The sequence below is a fragment of the Oncorhynchus mykiss genome, chromosome 5, assembly GCF_057628025.1.
Source record: "Oncorhynchus mykiss isolate SJ-2025 chromosome 5, ASM5762802v1, whole genome shotgun sequence".
Classification (NCBI taxonomy): Eukaryota; Metazoa; Chordata; class Actinopteri; order Salmoniformes; family Salmonidae; genus Oncorhynchus; species Oncorhynchus mykiss.
The window spans coordinates 64,376,264-64,398,826 of record NC_143026.1 but is presented as its reverse complement, the minus strand read 5'-3'; the positions used below and the strand labels follow the sequence as shown (position 1 = coordinate 64,398,826).

At 42.4% G+C, this 22,563-nt stretch overlaps 1 protein-coding gene across 16 annotated transcripts in view; it reads left to right on the top strand.

Annotated features, from left to right (window-relative positions):
• LOC110524279 (CUGBP Elav-like family member 5) overlaps positions 1-21,949 on the top strand; it is a 273,042-nt gene extending 251,093 nt beyond the window's left edge. For 2 of the 16 annotated variants that reach the window (XM_090235487.1, XM_090235489.1), the window contains exons 6-13: positions 1,103-1,249; positions 2,199-2,222; positions 6,827-6,992; positions 13,352-13,558; positions 17,536-17,622; positions 18,537-18,680; positions 20,213-20,377; positions 21,113-21,949. In XM_090235487.1, coding sequence (XP_090091613.1) covers positions 1,103-1,249; positions 2,199-2,222; positions 6,827-6,992; positions 13,352-13,558; positions 17,536-17,622; positions 18,537-18,680; positions 20,213-20,340 — 903 coding nt within the window. In that variant the 3' untranslated portion in view covers positions 20,341-20,377; positions 21,113-21,949. Of the gene's footprint in view, positions 1-1,075; positions 1,250-2,198; positions 2,223-6,826; positions 6,993-13,351; positions 13,559-17,535; positions 17,629-18,536; positions 18,681-20,212; positions 20,378-21,112 lie in introns of all 16 variants that reach the window. The other 14 variants (XM_036978033.2, XM_036978034.2, XM_036978031.2 and 11 more) reach the window with 7 other exon arrangements.
• The last annotated feature ends 614 nt before the right edge of the window (positions 21,950-22,563 follow it).

Here is a 22,563-nt window from a genome sequence, read left to right as displayed (position 1 = left end):
AGATGCTGGAGGAAACAGGTACAAAAGTATCTATATCCACAGTAAAACGAGTCCTATATCGACATAACCTGAAAGGCCGCTCATAAGGAAGAAGCCGCTGCTCCAAAACCGCCATAAAAAAGCCAGACTGTGGTTTGCAACCGCACATAGGGACAAAGATCATACTTTTTGGAGAAATGTCCTCTGGTCTGATGAAACAAAAAGAAAACTGTTTGGCCATAATGACCATCATTATGTTTGGAGGAAAAAGGGGGAGGCTTGCAAGCCGAAGAACACCATCCCAACCGTGAAGCAAGGGGGTGGCAGCATCATGGTGTGGGGGTGTGAGGGACTGGTGCAAAATGAATGGCATCATGAGGAAGGACAATTATGTGGATATATTGAAGCAACATCTCAAGACAGTCGCAAATGGGTCTTCCAAATGAACATTGACCACAAGCATACTTCCAAAGTTGTGGCAAAATGGCTTAAGGACAACAAAGTCAAGGTATTGGAGTGGCCTTCACAAAGCTCTGACCTCAATCCTATAGACAATTTGTGGGAAGAACTGAAAAAGCGTGTGCAAGCAAGGAGGCCTACAAACCTGACTCACTTACACCAGCTCTGTCAGGAGGAATGGGCCAAAATTCACCCAACTTATTGTGGAAAGCTTGTGGAAGGCTACCTGAAACGTTTGACCCAAGTTAAACAATTTAAAGGCAGTGCTACCAAATACTAATTGAGTGTATGTGAACTTCTGACCCACTGGGAATGTGATGAAAGAAATAAAAGCTGAAATAAATCTCTCTCTACTATTATTCTGACATTTCACATTCTTAAAATAAAGTGGTGATCCTAACTGACCTAAGACAGGGAATTGTTACTCGGATTAAATGTCAGGATTTGTGAAAAACGGAGTTTAAATGTACTTGGCTAAGGTGTATGTAAACCTCCGACTTCAACTGTCATAGCAGTAACAGTGACTGACTATGTGGCGTGTTATGTTGATGATGATGTTGATACACTAACTGCTGTGTGGAGGCGTTGCGGACAGAGGAGGGTTGGTTGGTTAAGTGTGCGGTCCCTCTCTCCTCAGAACGGCTCCGATTCTCTCCCCCCCCAGGGCGCATCCTCCAGCCTGGTGGTGAAGTTTGCCGACACCGACAAGGAGCGCACCATCCGCCGCATGCAGCAGATGGTGGGCCAGTTTGGCATCTTTAACCCAGCCATCGCCCTTCCCTTCAGCACCTACAGTACCTACGCACATGCAGTGAGTTAACTAGCACAACCCCCAACCCTCCGTACCCCTCTGACCCCACTAACACCATCCACACACGCAGTAAGTTAACTAGCACGACCCCCAACATTTCATATCCCTCTTACCCCTCCCAACCCCCAACTATCTGTATCCCTCTTACCCCCCAACACCCCCGAGGGCAGAGCACCGTACACACACGGCAGACCCCAGGCTCTTTGATGAGCTCACCCAGCCCACGCTGCTTTTCCCACTGCCCTTTCGTCTCCCCGGGGCCCCGGAGCTGCACCAGGGGCCAGAGATGACTCCGAATATTCCATAGGAACCTTATCTCCACACAAACCTCTTTAGCCTGCATACAGAGTTACTGCCGTTTGAAGGGAGCTGAAATGGAATGAAGAAAAGGGTTCCGTCTGACACCGATAAATACCTCAACCTCAGTCACATCAGACTGCATAAATCTACACAGTATGTATATATTTATAAAATAACGGAATTCTTCATTTATTTACTTTGCACGCACGGGCAGATTTTATTTTTTATTCTCTAAATGCCAGGATTAATTGTTGAGGCTGCCCAGGTCTCGGGGGTTTATTCATTTCCCTCATTTTCTTATCACAGGCATGGTGGCCAGTATGAAAAGTGCAAATTGACCATCCCAGAGTAATTGCGAGGCCATCTCTGTCCTCTCTCCAGTAAAACTCCTGCCTTCATTACAATTCATGAAATGCAGCCCATCCCCAGGAAATGTGGAGAAATGCTAATGTTTCAGGAGTGGTGGAGGTGGTGGTCTGCTGGGAGAGCATTGTGTCCTGCTCAGGTTGTCCATGACTCTTATTTACTGTGGCAGAGCCCCACGCACCCCGTCACACACACTACACTACGCATTCAGACAACACACAGACAGCTACACACTCTGTCACCAACTCTATGCCACACAACAACATGTGTCTTGTTTTTCCAGGCACTGCTGCAGCATGACAATGAGGTGGGTACATGCCAATCCATTGCTAAAGTTTTGTGAATGGTAGTTTCTAGTCATGTTATAGATATTTGATAATTATAGTTAGTTATTAGGTATTAGTTATTCATTTACAGTCATTATTAGTTATAGTTATTTGAAGTTTTAAAAAATAGTGGGATTTATGGATACAATTTGTCAAATGATATTTTTTCAAGACTACAGTGACGGATACCATTGTAAGTGAAATTCTCCATGAGATATGAATCATACTGTATATTGTAATGCTTTGAGGTTGTACAACGTTCTGTTATGAGATCATTTCAACCCTCAGGTATGTTGTAATGAATGTATAGCCTACAGCTAGTTTTGTTTTATTCCACTATATACATTATGTCTAATGAATTCCATTACTTGTAATGTACTTTCATTTGGCACAGGAACAATGTCATTTTTCTTCAGTGTTGGGTTTCCACTAATGCAGTTTTGATTGAATACCAGACACAAACTTAGATGCTTATTGCAGCATGTGACAGCCTTTGCTCTCTATTGGGTTGGAATTAACTGCAACAGAGTGATACACCTTAAATGTTTCTTTACTCTATGAAAAACTACTATACCAAGAACAAAACCCGCAATGACACAGAATGACTATCTCAAAAGCCTCTTTATATGTACCAGTGGAGGCTGCTGAGGGGAGGACGGCTCATAATAATGGCTGGAACGGAGTCAGTGGAATGGTATCAAACACATGGAATCCACGTTTCATGTGTTTGATACCATTCCATTAATGCCATTCCAGGCATCATTTTGAGCTGTCTTCCCTTCAGCAGCCTCCACTGATATGTGCTCCTCCATCCATATGTTTACCAGTGTATATATAGCTAGCAGGGTATGGAATACAGACATCTACAGGGACGGTATATATCCACAGTACAGTAAATGGCAAATTCAAAGAGCTACTTCACAAATACAGCAGTGGATAGGATTATAGAGTTGAGCTGACAGCCCGTAAATTGGATTTTAGTCAATCCAGGAGAGAGAGGGGGGGGGGGGGGGGGGGTGAACACAAATTGTAGGGGTACAACACTGACAAAAATGAGAAATGTGCCGTTTTCAAGATAGACACAGCACTGTTCTGACAGACAACATCCCATTTGCAAACGTGATTTCACGAAACACAAGGAGAGAGGAAGTTATTCCCATACCATTCCAAATGGCTGATTATAGTTGTTGTAAAGAAGCAGTGTAAAAACACGATAAAGCAGCTACCCATTATTTCCTGTCAACTGTTGCCTGTCAATACACATGGAGCATATTTGTACACAATTTGATTTGTGTCACACTTCTCTCATCTCAAGCCATGTGTATATTCCTGAGAACAGCCATTTCAGCTTGCTGTTTCTGAAATGCTATACACGCCATTTCAGTGTGGGAATGGAAGGCTTGAAAATGTGCGACACTAGAGGCACAACATCACCAAAGAATGTGTATTCGATTGAATCTAATAAAAATTAATGGTTTAAGAAAACAGTAGTTTTAACAGTGAGCTAATGGTGAAGTTGTGTGTGGGTGGATATGCAGGAGGTGCATGGTGAGTGTACTCCTCACATTGACAAACATCGCCCCCTGTTGGAACTAGTCAGAATATACAGGATATAATTGATCCTATTCACCACAACCCAACCCAACACAAATCAGGAAACGATCAAATCTAAAGTGTTTCACAATAAATTCAGCTATATCATAATAAAGAAGAGCTTACAAGTGATATTGAAATGATTTGCCTCTACTGTACCTTACCAACACCTTGAGCGATTGCATTGCACAAGCAGGAACTATGCACAGCCAATAACGAGGAGGATGTGTTATATTATGCATTCATTAAAGGTCACAAATATAAGAAGATAGAAAATTGTTATTTAGGTAAGGCTACTGTACGGATCTTGACATTTCCTAGAAAATGACCTTATAAGTGGGACACCCTCCCATACCAACTGCCCAAATCTTCATCAACACACACACCAAAATGATGAAACATGAAACAAACCCTATTAAAACCCCACTAAGGAAACACACCATAGCATGATGGTAACAAATGAAGCCCTTAAGCTCAGGCCAGGCAATTGCAGTGGACTCTATTGTCTTCAGGTTCTCTCTGCTGGAGTGCACACCAGTCTGCAGTTTCAGGCAATCTGCAGGTCCAGGACCTCAATAACTGGGGTCTTCTCTTTCACTCGCTCCATTTCCCCCTCCCTCACTCCCCCAATCTTCTCCTCCTCCTCGGTGCCCGTTCAGGACTGGCTGGAAGGGTCACATGTGACAGTGCTGAGAGTCAGCGAGTCACAGAGCAGTGCTATAGAGATAATTGCCATGTGATAGAGGTGATTGCCTGCTGGCACCAGGGGAGAATAATGCCATCAGGTTGCAATAAAGAAGCAGATGCCTGACACTAAATGGATGCTGTAGCACGGGCAACTTTTTCCCTGCTTCTTTTCTTCTGCCTTCGTTTCTTTTCTTTCCATTCCAGAGCGAGAAAAGGTTATGGCCATGATGATGAAGATTCAGTTCAATGCAATTTAGCTCTTTGTCTGCCACAGACATTTTGCTAGCTACTGCCAAGGATAAATACGAAGAAATATACTGTAGCAATGGCTTTTGAATATGGATGAAAGTCTTAGAAAAAAAGAAAAACACATGAATAGTAGAAAATGACTGAATATCTCTGTCAACAGTTCCAGTTGGTGGACAGAGGCTTTTTTTATCAGAGCCAGTTTGTATTACCCACTTCATTCCAACATAATTACATGCTTCAGCTTCCAATTTGCTGCATTTTAATTCTGAAAAAGCATCACTGAATGCCATGTTGTTATCCATGACAATCTGGCAGCTGGCATGAAGGACTGCATTATCTATGCATGTAAAGTCACAGCTATACGGAGACCTTCTGCCTCAGTCTGTTATTCTACCATCTAGGCCTGCTGCAGCTTCCATCAACTTGTATAGGCCACTGGCAAATGGGTTGCAAGGTTATTAGAGTAAGCCCAAGTCCCCAACTCATATTGAAAGCAGGCAGAAGATCCTGAGAGGGGGACAAAAGCCACTGACTTGTGTGACAGTATGCTCTGATACGGGGGCCAATCAGATCAGAGGCCTTTTACCCCAAACCTCCGACCCCAGTCTAAACTTAATGAGGGCATTAACACCATCTCTATCCCACACCAACCACAGCTCTCACATTGACTTCTTATCATTGTTTGTTTTCTTGGTCGTGCTTTTTAGTTCTCCATGCCGCCCCTTTTTCCAAACCCCTAAAAGCTCAATTTATCTTATTCCGAGCAAAATGGATGATCCCCATTTGTCATGTTGATAAAATTATGCAAATGACAAAAGGAGTTAATAGATAGTGGTGGTAAGGCATGTGGCTAATGGATGAGGTGCCAGCGGCGCCCGTTTTGTGGCAGGACAGCCGCTTTTAGGTTACCTGACAGGGGCATTGAGGGAAAATAATTGGCTTTTCCTATCCAGGGACTCCATGCAAATACAGGGAGAGTGGCATCTTCTGCCTCAGCCGCACAATATCGTCATTAACATCAGAGCTAGCTAGTTGCAAAGGCATTTGATTTCTGCTTAGCTGAGTCAGACTGGGGGTGCCAATACACTTTTTCAACAGGACGGAGGGCGCTGTGGGATATTAAACAGGAATGGGATTGTCCGATTGTGTCCATGTTTTTCCTCCACATACCTGCATTCCTTATCGTGAATTAGATGCCCTACAAAATAACATTGATTTCCCAGATAAACCCACTGGTCCAGAGGTTGTAAACACCTTCGTACAATGATGGATTTTCTCTGGAATTAGGCCCTCAGTATCTGAGACGGAGTGCAGAAATACTAGACGTGTGTGGGTATATTCTAGGCAGTATTGGATAGAGAATGGGTTTATCTGTGTGTTCGTGCTAAGTGGTGTCAGCCTAGTTCTTTATCACTGTGTCCAGTGTAAATGGACTGTCATTACAGGTTGCTGCTCGTGACACGCCAGTGGCACCGCAGCAAGTTAAAAAGAGCCCAGCGAGCGGAGCCACAGAGATGTCACTGCCCCTCCACTTTACCTTACACAACCAGAGAGGGACACACAGAGAAGTTTGACAAAGGAAGATAAATGCAATTCAATTCTGCCTCTGAACTTTCCCAGGTCCCTAGAGACAGGAATAATGTGCACATGTCAATCCGTTGATTTGAATGAGCCCAACAGACAGCTATTGAAAGATTCCTACAGCTGCTGACAGCCTTCCGACTGTGAGGAAAGACAGATTCACTAAACATAGGTTGACAGACTTCCCCCCCCCTTCCTTTCTTTTATTCCGCTCTACTTTCCATGCACTATACACCCATCAACCCCATCTATACCTCCCTCTATAACTTTCCTATGCTACTCTCTCTCCCTGTCCCCCCCACCTCTCTCTCTCTCGCTCCGTCTCTTCCTCATACTTTCTTCGGTCACTTTTCTCTCTCTCTCATCTCTCGCTTTATTCTAATTCTCGCTCACCGCCCATCCCTCATTTCCCTCCCTTCTCCCTCCCTCTATACTAACCTCTCTCCCTCTCTCTCCCTCCCTCCTGTTCCCCCAGCTCATGCAGCAGCAGGCAGCCATCATGGCAGCGAGCCACGGGGGCTACCTGACGCCCAGCATGGCCTTCCCCGCCACCCAACTCCACCAGATGGGGGCACTCAGCATCAACGGCCTCCCACCCAACTCCATGACCCCGGTGTCTGGGGAGTTCCACCAGGCACTGGGTAAGCAATGCGTTTCATTCCCTTTGGGTGAGTGGGTGTAAGTGTGTGTGTGTGTGTGTGTTTATGTGTGTGGGTGGGTGGAGTTTGGGAGATGGGGGGGAGGAAGAGGGAAGAGAGAACTCAGACTGCAGCAAGGCCAAGAGAAAAGAGGAAATGCCTGCCTACTGATAATCCAAAATTATTCTGTTGGAGAAAAAAGAAAAGAAAAATACATTTGATGTGATTTGCATATTTATGTTGTGTATGCAGATATATTTTGGTGCGGTAAATCGAATCGGGAGCATAATAGATACGTTTACAGGTACAGGCACTAATTTCTCCTCCGTCTTTTGACCTTGTGCTTTGAAACACTTACACAGGATCTGCATGCACTTCCCTCAGTTTTCCATTACAAACGGCCCCATCATTCTATACAGACACATTACAGGGAGTGCAGCAGAGGACTTTGAGATAGCTACCGCATAACATTAGCTTATTCAGCAATATTTCATTTTTTGTGAAACTGAGGAACCCACAAGATCCTCTCTCACAAAGCATGCATCAAAATGAATAATACAAATTCTAAGTCTTTGTTGTGTTTATTTGTATATTTCCCCTGACATTGCAGTATAGTGAGTTTGGTAACTGTATAACATTATAACTGTATAGCTGTGAGGGAATCAACAGTCAAGATTACGCATCTGTCTGACATGACCCATTTTAAAGCACATTTACGTTCTACTCTGAAAATCTATATCACAGGTTAGAATGGGTTCTGTCAGTGACCATCTCTCTCTCTCTCATGACTGAATGCATGCATGTATATCTGATGGAACATGCCAATATGCACATGCTGTGTACTGTATATATGCACTAAGTTAAGCATGGTAGTGGTGGAGGCTGGAGAGGAGCTATTTGTCAAATATTTACAGTGACATTTTTTTTTTATGCAAAGTGGGCACTTTTTTTTACACAGGTAATCAATCAAAGGCAGTGATTAAAAGTTTAGCTGCGGTGCTTCTTCTTCGTTGGTAATACAGGACAGAATTCCACTGCATTGTATGTGTTGTGTTCAGTATTTATACTGAAGCGTGACTGCAGTATAGTGCTACTGTGATGAAAGACCAAGAGACAGGATCCCCACATGCACTTCATTATGCACACATTGTATGGACTATGTATGCAGCAAATACATAATACTGATTTGAAATATACATAAGTGCATAATCAATACTGAGCCATATCAGATATTCATTTCATATACATTTAACCTTTTCAAAGGGCTTCATAATACTGCACCCCCTTGTTCGAGAGAGCAATCCACTATGTTATAATCATAAGAAAAATAGGCTATTGCAGGGGGGTTGGAATCAATGGCTTATCAATCTGCAATGCAAGGAGCTTAATGAACTGGCCTTTGGTATTGAAAAGAGCTCACCATGGTGTGTGTTCCCTCTCAGAAATCCGAGAAGCGCTGAAATATGTCTAGCATTTGACACGCTTCTGTGTAAGCTACAGTCTGCTGATTACTTTTATTATTGAATCCAATGCATTATTAATCACTGCAAGAGAGAGAGTTTCCAAGGACTACAATAAATATGAAAGGAATTTTGATTCCATTCATTGGAGTCTGTGCTGATAGGCAGCAGACTGGTGTATGTATGCAACAGCCTCCCCTTTCACATGTCTACTGGTGCCATGACTTATTTAAAGTTCATTGAAGGAGCACATAACATTACTGGCAAGGCTGTCTGTTTAAGGGAGCTGAGAGCCACTTAGAGACTTTGAGACTCATGCAGTGAATAAGTGGAATAATTCATTGTAATGTTAGAGACATGCTTTCATGTTCTTTACTGATGCTGGCCCACAAAGTTGTCTCATCGACTCTCCATATCTTGACACAATGCATTGCCACTATACTTAGATTTGTCCCAAAAAAAATCAGCAGTGCCAAATATGCGGCTTAGACATCAAATATAGAAAGGTTTTAGCCTCTATGTTCATAACCTTAGCCTAAATCTCCTTAATAACCCGAAGAAGTCCATTGGATGATGACAGGCGCCTCGCTAAGTCCCACAATGCAGTGCCTGAATTACCATAAATTACAAACAGTGTCGTAAAAATGACCATTCAAAGCCTGGCTGATCTTGAGGTAAACGTGGTGCATTACCCTCTCTTTTAATGATCTGAATCACCTCTGCGCACGCCTGCCTATCACAACATAAAGCTTGTGCACCACAGCAGAAAAAGTTTCAAGCGCCAGAGATGTTAAGGGGTGCTTTCTGAAAACAATGAAACACCCATTTGATCAACAGATGTAAAGCTTTTCAGCTTGATGGCGTATAAGCAGCCTGCCAGATGGTTGACTTGATTAGAGCATGTATCCTTACAATGATGCATGATGATGCTTTTTGACAATAATGTTCAGCAGGTGCACTTCCTGAGCTTCAAGAGAAACAAAAATGAAACAAACAAAAAATGCCGATCCCAGGGGGATAGATATGGGGAGGGGAACGGCAGTCCTTTGTTAGGTCGATCACATGACCAGGAAGTGTGTAATCAAAATCACATAATGTTACGTTCCAGAGCGCTGCTCTACATGGGCTGAATACATCCATTACATACATATAGGGCCCTGCCTAACCACACTCCCATTCAATTCAGCCCTGATTGTGTCATTGATGAAAGTGGGTTTGGATTTTGGTCAAAAACATGATGCAGGACAATTCCAGAGTGACTAATGCCACAGTTGAAGCAAATGAGCTGTTTGACATAGTGTTTGTGACCCCCAGAAGGGCTCTGAGCAGCACCACGCCTCAGTGGGAACGCCTGCCTGCCTGGGCTCAGGGCGGCCTCACCTTGGGTAGCTGTGTGTCACGTTCGCCATGGGATACCAGCTCAGACAGAATACCCCCTTTGGCACAAGCCACATTCATCCTACCAGGGTTGCTGCGTACAGACCACTATATCGAATCACATTTTATACAATATGTACCATATATAGTCTCAGCATCATCTAATAGAACTCCATTTTGGACTTTTTAAGGACTTTACCACATTAACATGAATAACACCTTTTAATGACAAAAAGTAATTTTCGAGTAGCATTAGTAGTTCTCTTGGAATTGTAATCTACACCCTTTATAACATTTTAGACCTTTCTTCATTCACGTTTGAACAACCAGAACAGTTTGAGTGTAGTTTGCCCTCCGAGTACGAACGCACCTAGTTTTTGAATCAATAAATGAAAACATCTGTTATGAATGCTTATTTCTTGCTTCGCTGAGAGACAGTCCGTGTGTTCATATTGACTGTCCTGCTCTCCAAAATGGGTCCAGTGCTCCTTGTTGATTTGAATGTATAACTAGCATAATAAATACTCTTATGCTTCTTTCTCAGTGCAATCACAACAATTTTCCCAAAGAACAGGCGGTAATAACGTAAATGTAATTATGCTTTCATAACATAAAACCAAGTGGAATATGTAGTATACTCACTTCATGGTATAATAACCTTAGAAAGCTGACAGGTAAAACCGAGTTGTGAAATATAAGCAATCTCTTGACCCGTAGTTTCCTATTGACCCATTCTGGAGTGCAAAACAACATGTCATTATTATGGGACAATGCATTCAGTAAACAGGCATATGTAAACAGGCACATGCTTGTGTGTGCATTGTAAACACGCTATGAATATGATTTTCACAATGCGAGGCTATATGTCCACTGGAGTATAAAATGAAATGTCTTGTTATGTATGGCACCGTATGGAGTACAATATTTCTCCTACTCTAGCTAGAAATACATTAGTTGAGGTCTGCTCATGTTTAAGAACATAATATTTGCCAGTAACGGTAGTTCATGGAATGGTATGGTTGTGTGGAAAGTAATATGCAGGAAAATGGAATCAGATTCTCAGTATATTCTTCGTAATCCACTTATGCCTTAGATAGGTAGGTACTGTATCTACGAACAAATTTTCGAGCACTTTCGGCCTCTTCTCTCCCTCAGAGCTGAGTAGCATTCATTATTAAGTGTGCTTGCTGAAAGCAAGGCACAACTTTAGAAATGGTTTATACTTAATAATAATAATTATTATTATTATTATTCGCCTCTCATTGCCACCTGTAGGGCCAAAACCGTTAAAGCTACCAACACCAAAATAACTTTAAAACATGCAGACTGGCACTGGCACTGATGCTTTAAAAAAATCATACATCAGCATTTCAGGTGCTATAGACTTGAATGGGAAAAATTCTGGTCGCAACTAGTCTTCAACCGTTTAAGCTAGAAACGCCATTCAAACTCAAATGTGCAGACTGGTCTATAATAGTGTGCTTGTATACAGCTTTTTGATACCATGTATACTTTTTGAACTATAACCGTTTAAGATGTGCATAAAAGCTCCATAGATTTCAAAGGCAAAATTTGGATACACCACAAACTGACTCAACATAGATGGCTTCAACACAGCTTTTTGCTTCCGTTTCTACTTCAAAAACTATAAAGCTTGTTGTATCCCCATTCATTTCAATGGTGGAACGCAGGCTTCAACATTCTAAACTGAAATTGTTGCTACGACACTTTCAGAAAGTATCCCCATTAATTTTGAGACGTTAAAAACACTTTTATTATACTATTATTATTATTATTATAATTATTATTTAGGGAAAACCCATTGATACCAGGGTCTCATTCCCAAGGGTGCCCTGATCATAGTAATTCATTCTATGGCTTATGATGATATAGTATTCACTCTAGCCTACTAAACTAGCCCACTATAACCCACTATAACAACTATACAGCTTCAAACCACCCCAAAATATGTCACTATAACTAACCCATAGCCTATGAAATCACTATTACTACCAGTACTACTACTGCAATTACTACTACTACTACTATTATTTTACAACCATAAATACTATTTTTCTAGTTTGAAGCTGTAGTCGCTCACATTACACTTAGACATGACTCCCTGCAGCTGTGTCTCCTCCATGATCCACAGGGCTCTCTCTGGCGCCAAACGTCCCCAACGAGCATCATCTCCCACCCTGTGACTTTTAGAATCTCCTTTCTCTGGGCTCTTATCACACGTGCGCTGCGTCTGCCTGCTGACCCTGAAGCACAAGGCGGCCGCGGCCCACTGCTAAGCCTTGGAAAATGAATTTCCCTGATGATGGAGAGGCTGCATTATGGCGCGGTACAATAGAGTGCGTGTGGTCGGCCAGACTGGCTGTCTGAACCCTCAGAACGGGGAGCAGCAGTCTCCTGGGCCCCGCCAGAGAATGGGCCAGAGCTGCAGTCTAATTCATCACAGTTCTGCAGGAAACAAGCAAATGCGGGGAGCTTAAAAAAAGGAAATGGTGCAAAAGACACAACAGCTCTCGCCGGGACCCGGGCAATTCCCCTGGTCACAGCGGTTGGCTGCATGAGTGTCAGGCTCCCCACTGCTTAAACTGTGCTCCGAGTGCGTGGGTAGTCTCAGGCTGACATGGCTCTGTGCAGGTTTTTCTGTGTGTGAGCCACAGCCTATTTACCAAGGCATTAGCATTACTCCCAGCCATGCAGCATAGCATACCCACCGTATGTATCCATCCCTATGTGGACTTTTCTTTAGGGGCTCTTTACCGAGGCGGACAAATTGCTATGATGGCATGCCTGAGGGTTTCCGTGACAACCGGCCTTTCTGTCCAATCCCGTCTTGGCTCCAGATTGAAAGGTGGTCCCCAGGGGGCCCGTTTCTCAGCGAGGGCTGATGCTCTACCACGGAGCAGCCTTTCAAAGTAGCCATCATCCATAGTGAGATCCTCCTCAAATGGACTCATTCACATTCCGCCCAAGATTGCACACTTTCAACAAGAGGCTGGTTTAAAATTCATCGAACTAGAGAGGAGCATCCAATTCTATTCTAACCGTAAAACATCCTGCAACCGTGTGTGTGTGTGTGTGTGTGTGTGTGTGTGTGTGTGTGTGTGTGTGTGTGTGTGTGTGTGTTATGTGCTCATGGTGTGCCAAGCTATCTGATCTTTTTCATGATATATAAAGAGAGTAGGCTACCCGCGTCCACACTGAGTAAATGTTTCACTGTATTCTCCCCTATCTCGTCAGAATCTTACTGGAGTTGCATAGTGGTTTCATCATCCCGCTCGCACTCGGATCCAGCAGGCTATCGCACAAACACTACAGACAGGCTCATTTTTCACAGGTTGACTTCCCAGTGATCCAGCGGGATGTGTCACCACCAGCGCCTGCTATGTGACAGTTTCGTGTAGGAATCCTGTCTTTGTGATGGAGAGGATGTGTAGCGAGCAAAAGTGTGTGTGTGTGTGTGTGTGTGTTCGATAGTCTGTAAAAGTAGAAATGTCCTTGTCTCGGCAGGTCTTAGCTCTCCACCAGCCAACATCACCACTCCCAGCATCGTCACTCCCATCGTCAACGGCTTCACGGGCATCCCCCACCATCAGCCCAACGGACATCCCGCCGTGGAGACCATGTACAGCAACGGCCTGCCGTCCTACTCCACCCAGAGCCCCACCGCTGCAGACACCCTCCAGCAAGCCTTCACCGGAGTACAGCAATACACAGGTAGGCCTTATGTACACACTGAGATAAGACCTCAAGGCTCATACCAAACTGAGGTGCAGTAAATTCATATGATGCATTTTTTGTAGTATGGTAATGAAACCCTACACTACTTTCTTACAACACATGTGCTATTTTATCTCTACTAGTTAACATTATGTAAGGGATAATCAACGAGGGACTATGCGTTCTATGTGAAAATAATGAACGACGTGGAAGGTGTGTTCTACGACGCCTTAGCGAGTTGATTATCCCTTTTATACCATGGCTATAATGTAACACATTTGCCACTAGGAATGTGTTCATTTGCCTGTAGAAATGTGTTCAACGTCTACTGAAGTAGCTAGCAAGTTTAATAGATAGCTACAGTAGTTGCCGTGGTAGCCAAACAAACAGACCCGCTAGTTTAGCTAACCAAACCACAGATAGGTCAATGAGCGTTAGTTGTAAAAAAAAATTGACCAAACCATCAGTTCTAGCTTGCTATTATGAAAATCGAATTCAACAATGCCAATAATGTTTTCAATTTGGCTCAAACAAAACAGGTAAGAATTCATTATAGCCATTGAATTCTACCATGCTGTTCATTATAGGGAAATAATGCACGCTCTAGAATGCCCTTCAAGCAAATCAGAAACTAGTATTCAACAATATCATGGTGTAATTAAGCAAAAGGCACAAGGGCGCGTGGTATATGGCCAATATACCATGGCTAAGGGCTGTTCTTATGCACTATGCAACGCCAACCCCGAGGTGCTTATTGCTATTATAAACTGGTTACCAACATAATTAGAGCAGTAAAAATAAATGTTTTGTCATATCCGCGGAATACGGTTATAGATACAGCCAATCAGCATTCAGGGCTCGAACCACCCAGTTTATAATGCAGATTATACCATGGAATTGTTTAATACTTGTTTCTGATTGTTGTGAAGGGAATACTAGGGCGCTCATCATTTCCGTATAAGGCATGGTATATTTGCACGGAAGAATTCAGGGGCTATAGTTCATTCTTACATGTTCTGAAAACATTGGTATTGTTAAATTCGATTTTCATAATGGCAAACTGATGGTTTGGTTAGCTAAACTAGTAAGAGTTTGATCTGTTACCATTGGCAACTACTGTAGCGATCTAGTGAACTTGCTCGCTACTTCAGTGGATGTTGAACAACACATTTCTAGCGTGTAGTGCAACACACCGTCCACGTAGTTCGTTATTTTCCATAGAACGCATAGCCCCTCGTTGATTATCCCTTACATGCTACATTTAAGTGATAATGCCAGAGAAACCGGTGTTTGGAGGATATATTGCACGGTCTTTGGAGGCATTATCACTTTTATACAACGGGTTACTAACATATTCAAATAATGATTGACATATTCTCATAAAAAAACATGATTTTGATGAATATATTCATACAATTTCGTCCTTCCACGAGATATAGTCCCGACACAAATGTAGGGTTGCTACCCAAGCAGGCTGGTCGTTCGTTCTATTGGTTCAGTTGATAGACCGATGGACCTATGGACCCAGTCGGTCAGTCTTGTTGTTCTGTATCTATGGACCCAGTCGGTCAGTCTTGTTGTTCTGTATCTATGGACCCAGTCGGTCAGTCTTGTTGTTCTGTATCTATGGACCCAGTCGGTCAGTCTTGTTGTTCTGTATCTATTGACCCAGTCGGTCAGTCTTGTTGTTCTGTATCTATGGACCCAGTCGGTCAGTCTTGTTGTTCTGTATCTATGGACCCAGTCGGTCAGTCTTGTTGTTCTGTATCTATGAACCCAGTCGGTCAGTCTTGTTGTTCTGTATCTATTGACCCAGTCGGTCAGTCTTGTTGTTCTGTATCTATGGACCCAGTCATTAAGTCTTGTTGTTCTGTATCTATGGACCCAGTCGGTCAGTCTTGTTGTTCTGTATCTATGGACCCAGTCGGTCAGTCTTGTTGTTCTGTATCTATGGACCCAGTCGGTCAGTCTTGTTGTTCTGTATCTATGAACCCAGTCGGTCAGTCTTGTTGTTCTGTATCTATTGACCCAGTCATTAAGTCTTGTTGTTCTGTATCTATTGACCCAGTCGGTCAGTCTTGTTGTTCTGTATCTATGGACCCAGTCGGTCAGTCTTGTTGTTCTGTATCTATGAACCCAGTCGGTCAGTCTTGTTGTTCTGTATCTATTGACCCAGTCGGTCAGTCTTGTTGTTCTGTATCTATGGGCCCAGTCGGTCAGTCTTGTTGTTCTGTATCTATTGACCCAGTCGGTCAATCTTGTTGTTCTGTATCTATTGACCCAGTCGGTCAGTCTTGTTGTTCTGTATCTATGGACCCAGTCGTTCAGTCTTGTTGTTCTGTATCTATGGACCCAGTCGGTCAGTCTTGTTGTTCTGTATCTATTGACCCAGTCGGTCAGTCTTGTTGTTCTGTATCTATTGACCCAGTCGTTAAGTCTTGTTGTTCTGTATATATGGACCCAGTCGTTCAGTCTTGTTGTTCTGTATCTATGGACCCAGTCGGTCAGTCTTGTTGTTCTGTATCTATGGACCCAGTCATTAAGTCTTGTTGTTCTGTATCTATGGACCCATTCATTAAGTCTTGTTGTTCTGTATCTATGGACCCAGTCATTAAGTCTTGTTGTTCTGTATCTATGGACCCATTCATTAAGTCTTGTTGTTCTGTATCTATTGACCCAGTCGTTAAGTCTTGTTGTTCTGTATATATGGACCCAGTCGTTCAGTCTTGTTGTTCTGTATCTATGGACCCAGTCGGTCAGTCTTGTTGTTCTGTATCTATGGACCCAGTCGTTAAGTCTTGTTGTTCTGTATCTATGGACCCAGTCATTAAGTCTTGTTGTTCTGTATCTATGGACCCAGTCATTAAGTCTTGTTGTTCTGTATCTATGGACCCAGTCATTAAGTCATGTTGTTCTGTATCTATGGACCCAGTCGTTCAGTCTTGTTGTTCTGTGTCTATGGACCCAGTCGGTCAGTCTTGTTGTTCTGTATCTATGGACCCAGTTGTTTGTTCTAAATGCCATACTGGCTGGCAGCTTTCCTATTCCTTGCTTGCTAGCTAGCCAACTACGGCTAATTTACAGTCACATCAAACAGTGCAGCCAGAATAACAGCAAAGTAGCTGCATTTGCGTTTGTTAAAGCTGCTTTCTGGTGACATTTGGATACATCCATAACAATTATGTGCGATTTCACCTGGCATAGAAACTGTGCTCTCTTGTCAGGACACTGTTGTTCAGAGGAACTAGCCAACAACACAGCTAACGCCAATCATTTTAAACTGACGCTGGAAAGACTGCAACCTAGCTGCATTTTGTTTCATTTGGCCTGTTTTCTACTCGTATTTCTTTGTATGTATCCATAGAAATGATGCCAGCTGATTCATGATTTCGAGTGGCTGTGAAAATCTGCCTGTCTGTCTTGTCCCGACTCCAGACACTTTCATTACTATGGGACAGCTGGAGATCGAATTTCAATATTATTGAAACAATGTTGCAAATGTCAGAGAGACAGACAGCAAGGTTTATACAAATCTCAGCTGTTGAAAACCAATTGTTAGTCTAAAAGAAATGGGAGATAATGTCTAAATGCTTTTTATAGTGGAGATCAAGTTTATAAGTCTGGCTGGGCTGATGAGACAGTGGATTGCGCAGTGAGATGGAACAGAGTAAATAGGCTTTTCAACGTCATAGCTTTAGCCGGTGGTAACTTGTGGAATAGACACCCGCTGGAATGCGGTTTTAACCAATCAACATCCAGAATTATACCCACCCGTTGTATAATGAATGACAAACTGCAATACTGTAACTGAAAGCATACAGCACAACTGACCAACTATAATAAAGATTACTATAATAAAGATTGTTATAAATATTTACACAAATAGTTTGAGTATTCAGTGATGACCAAACCTACAGCAGCGCTGACATGAACCCCCTTGTTTCTCTCTGTGTTTCCCCTTCAATGTGTTGTAGCTATCTACCCAGCTGGCACACTGACTCCCATAGGCCAGACACTGCCTCAGCCATCACAGGTCATCCAGCAGCAGCAACAGAGAGAAGGTGAGGGTGAGAGAACAATATTACTAACACTCTTTTACAACTATTGTACTACACTATTATAAATGGTTAAATATTCACTGTTAATTGCTTCATTGCAATTATTGTCTTTCAGATTTTGGCATTACACTTTCCTGGTAATGTTGTCGAGGTGTTATAATGCAGTGATTACATGTTCCCTTTTTAGAAAGTGTTACATAGTACTCTAGCTGTGTGAAGGTATTATCTGGGGGGAAAGAAAAGTAATCAAGCATCGTCATCTTAGCATCTTTGGATGTGATGCAGTCTAGCATGATTGACTTTAGCTTTAACCTTTTCCAAAATGTAGACAACATAGAGATTACATTTGAGCATCTAATGGTTGATTGCGTTGTGTAATCCATTGACTGGTTTCAAACACATTTATAGGTCACATCTCAATCTGCTTAGTTGATTGTCCTACACAGCATTATGATGACAACCGTGTGTAAATGTCATTTTGGTTTCACTCTTTCTAAGTCATTACCAATCAGCTTTTCCTCAAAGACATATGCATTTATTATTATGTCGGCCTTTGTCTTGATTAAAGGTTGAGAGGTTTTACTAGATTAGATGCTCGAATAGAGGTGTAATGCTCCCCGCTCCACGAAAACACATCATCAAGTCGCCACCTCAGTGATGTCATGCCGCCACACCGTGCAAAATCAAATCAAAGTTGGAAAATTCACAATTTGTATTTGTGGTGGTAAACACAGCGTTGTTATTATTTCAAGATAATGTTACCGAACTCCTAACAAATGTATTTCTTTGCCACTCCATTAGTCGTGCCCCTCAGATCTGTTCCCCGGCCAAATGAGAAGCCACGGGTCTGCAGGCAGCGGTAAATAAAGCAGTAAATAGGTCTGATTGTGGTTGCCATGGTTTCTGTGTGTTCGCAGGGCCCGAGGGCTGTAACCTGTTCATCTACCACCTGCCACAGGAGTTTGGAGATAATGAACTCATGCAGATGTTTCTGCCTTTCGGGAGCGTCATCTCCTCCAAGGTCTTCATGGACCGAGCCACCAACCAGAGCAAATGCTTCGGTGAGTTTTGTAATGGAGCCAGAGTACAGTAGGTCATAGAGAGAAGGTCTATGTTTGTTCTATCGATCAATCTATTATCTTAAATATCATTTTCATGTATCGCAAACAAGGTGATCTACTTAAATATTTACATTTGTATATATTATCATGATAGTATGATTCCTGTGCTATTTCAACTAAATTTAACTTTTACATTAAACAAGTTGGTAGCCTATATTTCCCTTCTTATCTTACTAAGGATGTCCTTTGAGTTTGAAAAGCTTTTAGCTATTTTGTTCACAGCCAATCTTGGGAATACCATGTATGTAGTCACAGTCCCTGTGCCACTGTATTACTGTGTGGATGTGAAATTGACCTGAAAACTCATGTGAGGGCTTCTGCTGTATCAGCATCCAGATCACCGCTCTGTTACCCGCACTACTTCCCAATACCCAGGGCGCACTGGGGCTGATTCACACGCCAACCTGGCCCTGGTCCCACTTGGCTCTGCCAACCCACAGACCAGACCTGCCTTTGGGCTTGAAAAAAAATTGGGGATGAAGGGAGGGGGGAGAAAAAATGAGGGTAAGGCAAAGGACAATTATAGATCAACATTTGTTTTCAATTCAGGGAGCCGCACATCCCTGGGCAAAATTGATTGCCGCCCGGCTCTCAGGGGGGACTTAATAACATATAAATTTGCAGTATTGACTAATACACTATGCATTTACAATGTAATGTTAGGTCTGGGGACTGGGCTGCTCTGTAGGGTAATTAATGTAGAAGGCAGGGAGAGGGATAAACCCAGACTGATGGTGCTGGGAGAAAAGCTGACATTAAGAGCTCCCCTTAAACCTGCTTTAAGTCCACATCCTTCCCTGTTATTTGTGGCAGGGCCAGCCTAGGGCACCCCTCTCATCCTCTCTGCCTCCCTCTGTCCCCCGTAACCCATCCCCCTAATGGGACAGTGTAGGCAGACACCTCCCCTCCCAGGTGTCAGGGGACCTGGGGAGGCTCCTGCTGTTTTTCCATGGGTCATCGACTGTTCCTAATGACACTATAGACGCTGGGGAGTGCATCAACCGGAGCCACACTCCACTGCAGTTTCTGGTCATTGACTTTCAAGGCTTTATTTTTACAGTTGATGGAAACAGGATGCTCAGCATGAGTTTGGACTTGAGTGTCTGGCGCCGTACGCATGTGCTTCTGCGTCGGCCTGTCTCTGTGTTCGCCTGTGTGGGTTCTGCTTCTCTGTGCAAGTGGAACAGCCACAATGGCATGCTCATTGATAGTGTTTGCACAAAGCTACATTGAGAAGCAAAATGGTTTAAATGACAGAAAATGCTAAATATTGTTCCAAATACTACTTTGGTTCCCATCAAAATAAGCCCTTTGATATAATCTGAAATAGTCCATGCATAATGCGAGTGCATTGAATGAAATCTTGTATTTGTTTCCTCATAATTGAAGTCATTGGATACCTATTTGGCTACATTTCCATATTGACCGTTTTAGCTTTTAGGCTAATACACTTTTCCTGTCTTTTCTCCTAGGGTTTGTGAGCTTCGACAACCCAGCTAGCGCACAGGCAGCTATTCAAGCCATGAACGGCTTTCAGATTGGAATGAAGAGGTTGAAAGTCCAGTTAAAACGACCGAAGGATGCCAGCCGCCCTTACTGACACAACCTAGCCCTCAGTGTTCACTGCAACAGCACAGGTAAGCCCAGTGGACTTTCTTATAGACTCAGACTTATAGAGTGCCTGTCACCTAGAAATAGGATATCTGTCATCATGATAGACAAAGATAGATTGATTTGCAAATGTGGGCTGGCTTTCCCCAAACTATCACACTGATATCATGGGCATAATTTAACTATTTTTTTAAAAAGCTGTAAAATCTGTTCATCAAGAAACATCAAACATTCAAATAAAAGCAAGCTAGATCTAATCATGGCTTTGTTGGATTCTAGCTTGAAACATACTTCTTCATGTTACCATACTAGAACTTATTGATTACTTTACATGCATAAGGAATATATATGTTGGGGTCAATGGAGGGCGAATAGGAAGGTGGTGTATGGAAAGTTACTAGAGTGAGACAAGGGGAAGTGCAGAAAGTTTATATTCTGTTCAAACATGCTATTGTTGAATATCAATGATCTCAAGGAGGGAGGCAAAGGGCAACAGTCTAGTTTCAGTTCCTGATAAGGCAGGCCAGCTGTGAAACTAGGGAGGAGCGAGGAATTTGGCTCGAGGTCAAGTCAACGGATGAAGTGAGAAAAACCTTAGATGTGTAAGGAGCTGACCATGCCCAGTAGGACGTTATAAATACATGTGCTTGTGTAATCATACCTTGTCTTTGTAGCTGTATTACCCGGTATGGTTTAATACATCTAGCTTGAGCTTTCTTCAGAGTCCAAATGAACCTAACAATTTGCTCTGTATTTTTTAGGTTTTGAGGACAACTGAAGATATCTTGGAGTTCAACTTTTTTTCTTTGAAAACAAAAATTATGTTTAAAAAAAATCCACACAAGGAATTTTCGAAGACATATCAGCATTTACTTATGAAGAAGACGTAGGCTATTGCAATGATGAAGAGATTGAAGAAGGTGTGAAGGAGTTGGCAGCAGCTACACCGAAGGACTTCAACGCAACAAACGGCACAGTGCAAGAAATACAAGAGAAGTAAAAAAAAAAAAAAAACTGAAAAAAGATGTGAAACTTTTCTTGTTGAGACTTGAATTGTTAATTAAGCAACAAACAAACAAAAAAGCAGCAACAACAAATAGATTTCTATATACGTATTATATACACATATATATAAAGAAAGAGGCGCTTGTGGCTTTTACTATACTGGATAAATGAGGGTTAACACTTGAAGATCAAGAAAAACAGTGGAAAAAAAGAAGCTATTCTGTCCTACTGATGGACTTTCTTTCTCTTTCCCTCTTTCTCTTATTCTCTCACCATCTCTCAGCAAGCGCCAGACTATGACTTTCTGGGGTCACTGAGGTTTCCATTAGCTACAGTACAACTGAAAATCTTTCACCCCTAAGGGACCAAAGGACCAAACATTTTTATTGCTCTCAACAGTAATATAATATAGTATTAATGATACTAATACTACAAACTACTACTAATAATGTTACAAGTTAAAACTTAAGAAGAAACTTACTAGCTTCAGGTTGGAGCAGGAAAAGGGGTTTTTCTTTTATTTTCCTTTTACATTTATAGCTACTGGGTTTGAGAATATTAAAAAATCTTTAAAAAAATAAAAAATAAAAAAAGTATTTTAAAAGCTATACTATTTTAGTGGACGTAGAATATGTGGATTAGAGATTGTTTTGGGCATGTTCAGATCTGCTGTTAGCAGTCATCATTCCAAATCTGGACTCATCATCTTGGACATATCTCTCTAGTAACTTCTCTGTGTTGAAGGAACAAAGCAACTCTGAGTAGCTGCTCATAAAGCGCCACACTGTAGTGCCAAAAGATATCCCGGAAATTGTGTCAAACCAAACATTCAAGACATACAGTGTATTGAACAATATTTTCAATCTTCTGCTGTTTCTAGTCCCCCTGTCAGCGCACTGCGTTCCAATGTGATGTATTATCATTGTAGACCACCATCTTTTTTTATTGCAGAAAAAGGCATTCCGTGTCAGGAAAAAGCGAGGCAGCGTCATTAAAGCACTGATAATACAGATAATCTGACCATAAAGCACAGCTGTAAAAGTGCCACCCGGTAGTGTGGATACGGAGCAGTAAAGAAGCTCAACATCTTTAACTGGTTAATAAAATATACAAATTACCCTGACAATGGTTATAAAATTGCCAACCAAGCGTTGCAGTGCCTACTGGGTCCTGCCCCCTACCGCTGCCAGCTTTCTCCAGCTGCTCT